Here is an 8,408-nt window from a genome sequence, read left to right on the forward strand (position 1 = left end):
TTTTGTTAATACTTTTTTAAATTCAAATTCTGAATTTTAAATTTCATAACTTTTAATATATCAATAATTGACACATAAAAAAAAAAATTTATAAATTTTTTAAATATAATTTTTTTTTATCTTATCTCATTTGTGTAATTAATCAAGACCTTAAAATAATTGGGTGGTGGTAAAAATGATTTTATAGACCTAAGAGAATTTATGTATTTTTTTAATTTCCAAAATGTTTCGGGGGGCTCCAACCATACGGCATACATGTGGTTCCGCCTGCAATCATTACACCAACCATCTATTTTTTTGGCACATAAACAATTCTGTTTATCATTTTCAAATATCATATACTATATTTTTTATTATTTTTTTCTTCACAATTGTGTAATATATAAATGATCAGTAAAAAAATTTAATTACTCTAAAAAGAATAAAAATTAAAAATATTTTTTAAAAAATAAAAAATAGATAAAAATGTGTGACATGTGGGAATAATTAGTAATAAAGCTCTTTGTCACATATTTATATTTTTTTAATGCTTCAAACTTTATATGGAGTAATATAATTAACAAATCCTCACTCACACTCCGACCTTGCACTCCTCTCCAGGTGTGGTGCATGCACTGCAGGCGCCACCACAGCTAATGGTAGCCCTTCATCGGTGATTTGTCTCCGTTCTTGGTTACTTTCCTTTGTTTCAGTTTTCCTTAACCAAGGATCGAGTGAAAGTGGATGAAGTTCCTTCCAGCTAATCCAGACCAACACGTTGCAGCACACAATCCTTTATTGCGATTTCTAGCTGCAGCTTTATTGTCTGTTCAGCAGACTATTAAGAAATCGTCACCAAGTGATTTACCCTTGTGAGAAATGGATGGGAGCTATTCATTTGGCTACAGAACCCACCTTTTATTTTTCTTTTTTGTGTTGTAATATGTTAGTTTTGGAAAGACAGTAGGGGACTCTTACCATAAACTTGTATCTTGTAACCGTTAGTTTATCTATAAATTTCTTACTTTGCTAAGAAAAAAAATATAGAATTAGTTCGATAATTGCACATATTACAACTAAAATACTATTTCTTGAAATTAAATGTTAAAAATGAAAGTAAAAATGTTTAAAAAATAATATTTTATTAAATAGTTATATAAAAGTTATGTAATAGTAATATTTTTAAGAGTAATACTAGATACAAGTTTTAAATAAATAAATATAAGTCTTTTGTAAGAAAATATGTCTCACTAATAAAAAATAATTTTTTTTATATATTTTTTATGTGAAATCTATTTTTTTACAAAAGTTTATATGAAATTTATTTATTTGGAGCTTAGTAGGCAAATGTTTATCCCACCGAGCTGGATATCAACCGAGAAAGTTGATATTTATTGCTACATATATATGCACACAGGCTGATTGAATGGACTTGAGCTTATTTCACCATAAATGAACAACTAGTCCATTAGGTCGTACTCAGTCTCATTTAATTTGCGAAGAGGACGTTATAAATAGAATGACATCACCCTGAAAACCTCATTCATGATCAATACATTGAGCCCTCCAACAATCAAATTGTATGGATTATACTCTCCCGTGAATCAAACTGTGTGAACCTCCGTATTAAATATGATATTTATTTTTCCAACCGTAGAAAATGATAGCAGCAAATGACTGAACGAGGTCCAGTACTCATGGGCTTGTTTCACAATCAATAATAGACAATGAGTTGTACACAGTATCATTTAATTTGTGTAGAGGACATCATCCTGAAAACATCATTCATGATCAATGCATTGAGGCCCCCAACAACCAAATTGTATAGAGTATACTATCTTATCTTATAAATCATGTTAAATATTCCACAAAACCTGTCTTATCAGTTATGAGCATCATGCCATGTTCTTCAATCTTTATGCGTGTGAAAAAAAACCCTAATCCAATGAGAAAATCAGTGTCAAGAAGTTGATAAATATTGAAACATGAATTATAAATCTTGTTCGTGTAAGACAATCCGTCTAAATCCAAAGAAAAAGGCATGTTAATATATTATTACTCTTATTATTATTATTATTATTATTATTATTTTATAAAAAGGAAATGTTTTAAATACCTGATGTGGTGAGCTGGTCGTGTGAAATATAACCTACATATATCAGAGTCGATAAGAGGCGTTTATCAAAGAGAAAGACTCGCAGTAGACTCCAAAATTATGTTTCTGACAGCTACAATCAATACATATCGGGTGTAAGCTAGTATATAAGGATATCATGCGAATCAATTTTCCCTTAAATATCTTACTACATTAAAAGCTACCTGTCGAATATATATGTTGATAATTGGGAATGAAAAAGTCTACCTGCAGGCGTGGAGGGGTAGGCCCCGCGAACGGTATCCTTTGTGGAGTCAAACGTACCGTTTTAGAGTAAATAAAACAGAGTATTTGATTGAAGTTGAAATTGTGCAAAGAATTTTTTTTTTTTTCTTTTTTTTTTTTGTTTTGAGCAATACTAGATACAGTCCTTATTTAGAGATTGCAATATAATTAATCTTAAAATAATATTTTTTTTCATTTAATAAAAAGCCTGTATATACCATCTTTAAAATTATAAATAAAATTTCTCTTTTATTTTTTTTATTTAATATAACTGCTGACATGGTTTGAGCCTAGAGGAGTTCGCATGCAGGCATCTAGCAGTACAGGTTTGGAATAGATTAGGATTAGGTAATTAGTCAAATACGTAATAATAGCTATCAAGATCCTCGTGACTTTTTGACCAGCTTTTTTTAATTTGAAAATGAAAGAGAGACTACACAACATTGTTATGAATGAAAATTAATATATTTAATTTTAAAAAAATTCATCCCATTAATACTATTTATCAGTATACATTCTACACTTTATAAAAAATACGTTTATATTTTATAAAAAATATCTCCACATCTTATAAAAAAATTATAATTGTAGAATATGAGAATGAGTAGTAGCTGATGCATAACATTCCTCTTAATTATAAAGTATTCAAATCTCATACTGAGTAAATATCATATTTATATAAAAAAATATTTTTTTAATAATAAACTTTACTCTATTTTAAATAGATAATGCTGAATTAAACATATTAAAATTATATTTAAGCTTACTCATCAATGAATTGTATAAAAATGATTTGTTTAAGTGATTATTCGAACTCGAGAACTTCAAAAGAGAGAGAAATAAACAAAATAGCTCTTTGTGCTATTGATTACTCATTTAAATATACTCCAAATATTTTATAGATACTAATAAATTCCATAAGATTGATTTTATGTATCTATTTCTTTTTTATTAACGCCATAAATTTATATCAAAATTTGAAAAGAGCTTGATCAGATAGGGTACTGAACCTCTTTTATTAAATAAGATGAGAGTTTTACTATAAGAGAAATTACTTACATCAGCCTACTGTTGATGTAATCCTTAACACACTCAATATGTTGAGTTTAAAAAAAGAAAAAAATAAAAAAACAATTACAGTGTGCAGAGAGTGCGGCTGATGCGTAGCCGGGTTCTTACTATAAATCAGCTACTATTCACATCACATACTCTACACTTATAACTTTTTCATAAGGTTTGAAGATATTTTTCATAGAGTGTGTAGATGTTTCTATAGGGTGTGAGGTGTGAGATAGTAAATAGTAACTGATAAGAAAATTTTTTGATAAGATAAACAGTTTTATTACAAATAAGCAACTATTCACATTAGACACCCCACACTTATAGCTTTTTCATAAGATGTAGTGATGTTTTCATGAGATGTAGGGATTTTTTTTATAGGATATGAGGTGTGGGATGGTGAATAATGATTGATGAGAAAAATTTTTCTAAAATAAATGTGTATTGACTTTTCTTTCCAGTCTTTGGATCAAGACAGCATGGTGTGTGGTGAGTTAAAATATGAGTAAAGATATATGTAAAATTCTTTTTATAACTTTTTATATAATTATAAAAAAAAAACTTTTTATATAATTATATTTTAAAATAAAGTAATATTACTTTTATAAGTTATTTTATAAAAATATTCATAATTTAAAATATTATTATATAAAAAGGTGTAAAACAATATATTATTTTCCTTAAAAATATAGCTCATGTGGATGACAATGACAAGGTGGATACACTGGATGGATAACACCGCATCATCAGGCTAAGGGTGCGATCATTAAATTATAATATGTATTATTTACGATTTTTTTTTTAAACAAATATGTATTATTTACCATTCTCCTTTCAATTATTTTGTCTAGATGTGATGATGTATATACAATTTGTTTTTTTTTCCAATTATTTTTAGAACTCTATTTTATATCAAATTTAAATCCAAGTAAAAAAAATCAATGCTTTTAACGAAGTGGCACTACCACATAAATTTTTAAAGCAATTGCAAATATATGATTCGTTATTCTTTGTTTGGGAGCTGATAAATTATAAGCCTTACCTGTTTAAGCAAAGGTCAATAAAACAAAGGTATGCATTTGTCAAACATTAACGGATGTTTAGACACTTTGAATATCTTAAAATTTTGTAAAAGAAAAACTCTATGGATCACCAAACATCTGATGTGTGGGGTTTTTTTTTTTTTCCTTCCTTAACAAAACTTGAGGAGAGAGAAGTCAAAGAAACTTGAGAGAGAGGTTAGAGAGAGGGCCAAGGAGAACTTGAGGAGAGAAAGGCCGAGGAGAGCTTGAGGAAATAGAGGGAGGTCGAAGAGAGAGAGCTTGAAGAGAAAGAGAGTGACAGCTTAAGGAGAGAGAGAGGTCGGAGAGAGAGAGAGGTTGAAGGTGATGATGATGGTGATGGTGATGAGTCTTACGTAAAGTTGAAAAAGACAAAAGTGTGGGGTGTGTGATAAAATAATGGCTGATCTATAGTAGGATTCTTTGTAAATTTAATTACATTGCTTTTGTATTTAAATAATGATTAGGTAATAAATTATATGAAAATGTTAAAAATTTAAATTTTAAAATATTTTTATGTTTAAATGATGTTTAAGTAAGAAACTAGAAAGTTTGAGAATTTTAAAAATTCTGATATTTTCAGTGTCCAAAACAGGTATGCGTGGAAGTAAATGAATCAAATACCCCTGTTTACATGACCAGCCCTATATATATGCGTCAGACTGAAGAACGAAGGATACACAATCAGCATTGAGCAAGGGATTAAAAGATAGCGTACGTTGGTCGAGTAGAGTGAAGTACGTACTTTCAAGCATTTCTTGCAACCAAAATTTGCAGGTTCTCCTTTTATTTTTCCATTTTTTCAGTACTCTGTTATGCAAAGTTGAAATTTTCGGATTAGTAGCTAGAGCTATTTGAACCTTTAATTGCTAACAAAAAGACCAAAATCTTTGGACCCATAACCATAAGTTAGCATGTTCTAAATTAATTTCCATGTTGATCACTTTTTTTTGTAGGAGTTCAAACTCAGATCCGATTATTCGTTTTAAAACAAATGATCCCTAATAATATATACATCATATTTGAAGGTATAAGATATCAAAACTCATGATGTTGCTATCTTCTTTCTTGTCACTAGGAAAAGGAACTTGAGGAATGGAACAGATATTCATCTACCCTGCAATACCCCCAACCGATCGTGCTTCCATTGAAAACAAAAAGCTACTTGAATGCAAAGGGCTGGTCATTGACATTGACAATCATTCCATTAAAAAAAAAAGAAGACTTGAATGCAAAGAGCTGATCATTGACATTCCACTGGAACTGGAGGCTTCTCGTTGTCCTGATAAGTACTGTATCTACAGGGTTCCCAAGAGACTTCGCGAGGTCAATAATAAGGCCTACACCCCTCGGCTGGTTTCTATCGGCCCTTTTCATCACCGCCGTGAAGAGTTGAAGGACATGGATAAAAAAAAATTCCTAATTTTGAAGAATTTCTGTAATCGTACTGGGAAGAACATCGAGGATCTTAAATGCATCATCAGGCCCAAAGAAATGGAAATCCGCAGCTGCTATTCAGAGACCTTTCTACTCAGCAGTGAAGGGTTTCTAAACATGATTCTACTGGATGCTATCTTTATACTTGAGCTCTTCCACAGGAAATATGAAAACTCAAAGGCTCAAGAAAAAGATTCTGGAAACTCAAAGGCTCATTATGAAATAGATTATATATTAAGCCGACCGTGCATAGAACGCGGCATACAGCATGACCTGCTTCTACTTGAGAATCAGCTCCCTTTCTTTGTTCTTAAGAAGTTATACCAACATGCGGAACCCAATACAAGAAAAAAGACTCTTATTGAGATCTCTTGTTGGTTTTTTGGTGATCTCTATTATGGTTGGAAGCCAGAGTCCAAGAACCGTTTTAATGATTTGGTGGGATATTTTTTTGCTCCACAAAACTCAAGCCCAAGCTCACCAAAGCATTTCACAGATTTGGTGAGATATTTTTTCCTTCCACTAGGCCCAAACCAAAGCTCACCAAAGCCCAGTGAAGAAAACCGAAAAGAAGGGCCCAAAGGAAATAAAACACACCTACATTTTACAGCAACAAAGCTTAACGAGGCAGGTTTGAAATTCATTCCCACAGATCCAGAAACATATTTACTTGATATAAATTTCCGGGAGAATATCTGCTTAGAAAGTTTACCGTACTTCAATCTCTCATGGTTCTTGTCTTGCTTACCATGCCTGAAAAGCACTTGCTTGTTCCATATGCAACGTTTCTTGGAAGTCCCACCCCTTCAGTTAGACGACAAAACCGAAGGTCTTTTCCGAAACCTGATGGCCTTGGAGCAGTGCCATTATCCATCTGAAACATACATCTGCGATTACATTGTGCTGTTGGATGATCTTATCACAACTAAAGCAGATGTAAGGTTGCTTGTTGACAAGAAGATCATTGTTAACGAGTTAGGTTCCAGCGCTGCAGTGACGAAACTGGTTAACAACCTCGGCCTGGAGATTGAAGAAAGGGGAAACCATTACGCCGAGCTCTGTGGAAAGCTTAATAAGTACTCCGAGAGCAATTGGAATCGTCTGGTGGGAACCTTGACTAGTGTGTATTTCACAGACTTTTTTAAAGGCACTGCTACTGTTCTTGGAATTATTGTCCTGGGTCTCACTTTGTGGAATTTCAACAGGCTCCTTAGATTGAGTGGTAGCAAGTACTAGATTTGAAGCATCTCATGTGGGTAGTGTTTGTTGGAGTGCTATATAAAATGCTAGCTAGCTGTTAGATTCGCGTGGTGGATCGCATATAGCTAATTAATTCGTAGGTTTTTCTAACCATTTGTATTTTGGAAGTTTTATGACTTTGGTTTAGCAAATATGGAATATCAGTGGAGTCTGCCGTCTGTGATCTGTGTATTGCAGCAAATTAAGTTCTACGCTTTGTTCCTCTACTATTACCAGCAAATAAAGCCAGATCCAGTTGCATGGCATTCAATGTAGAAATTGTTTTAAAAGTCCAAATTTTCTTCCTGCAAAATAGTTTTAAATTGAAATTTTCTAACGATTTATTGTATTCTTAAGTTCGATGTGTAGAGGACACCATTCACATTAATACTTAAATGATAAAATTTGATTTCTAAAATTCAAATTTTAAAATTTATCTTTCAAATTAAATTATATAAGGTAAATACTTTACTAAATGTGTTCTAGGCTTCAGAATATTATTTTCTTTTTTCTAACTTATAAATTTACTTTTTTTTTTCCTTTCTTTTATAAGTTTGTTTACATGCAGGAAGAAGTTAAAACTTAAAATACTGATGATTTTTTTTTTTTTCAAGATAATTTGTAGTTTGTACAGCCCAACTGCAAAATGAAGTTTTCGTTTGCAGTTCCGTTTCAAAACAGTTGCTCGCAAATTCCACTGTGCAGTAGAGGTCACTGTACTGGACCAACTTCAACATACCCACGTCAAACTAGGTCGATCTCTCCATTTAAAAATATCATTTTAGCTTGTACATTAATTATGCCTAGAAGTCTTGTCATAATTAAGAGCATATAATTCAATAAATTAATAGCAACGAAGCATATCCTAGTTAGACAAATGAGCAGTTCTACTCATCTGCCATTACTTCACAAACACCACACACCCCGATGACATGGCTTTTATTTATTTATTTATTTTATAAAACGCACGCATTTTAGCTTTATAGACCCCAACAATAGTTAGCGTGCTGACAAATGACTGACGACAATGGTCATTGACGAGAATGACCGCCAACGACGAGAAGCTAGCAGAGCTTCTTTGATTGCTCACGACTGACCGACCGCGTTTAGCTCATAAACCCAGAAACGAGATCGTTGAAATTCCATACCTGTTGGTTAAAGTTTAAGTTGTTTTACAATGAAATAGCTCGACGTCAAATTCAAAATTAATTTGTTTAATTGTCTTTGAAATAAAACACAGTCAGAGAGAGAGA

The 8,408-nt window shown here is 31.8% G+C and overlaps 1 protein-coding gene across 2 annotated transcripts; it reads left to right on the forward strand.

Annotated features, from left to right (window-relative positions):
- The first annotated feature begins 5,157 nt into the window (after positions 1–5,157).
- Positions 5,158–7,445, forward strand: LOC118343644 (UPF0481 protein At3g47200-like). 2 transcript variants are annotated; one of them, XM_018964263.2, is made up of 2 exons: positions 5,158–5,256; positions 5,558–7,445. In XM_018964263.2, exon 2 carries the CDS (start codon positions 5,575–5,577, stop codon positions 7,150–7,152), a length of 1,578 nt encoding a protein of 525 aa, XP_018819808.1. In that variant the 5' UTR covers positions 5,158–5,256; positions 5,558–5,574; the 3' UTR covers positions 7,153–7,445. The 2 variants fall into 2 exon arrangements, with proteins under 2 accessions (XP_018819808.1, XP_018819824.1); XM_018964279.2 differs by having other exon boundaries at positions 5,184–5,216.
- Positions 7,446–8,408: the final 963 nt, after the last annotated feature.

The sequence above is a fragment of the Juglans regia genome, chromosome 5 (genome assembly GCF_001411555.2).
Source record: "Juglans regia cultivar Chandler chromosome 5, Walnut 2.0, whole genome shotgun sequence".
Taxonomy (NCBI): Eukaryota; Viridiplantae; Streptophyta; class Magnoliopsida; order Fagales; family Juglandaceae; genus Juglans; species Juglans regia.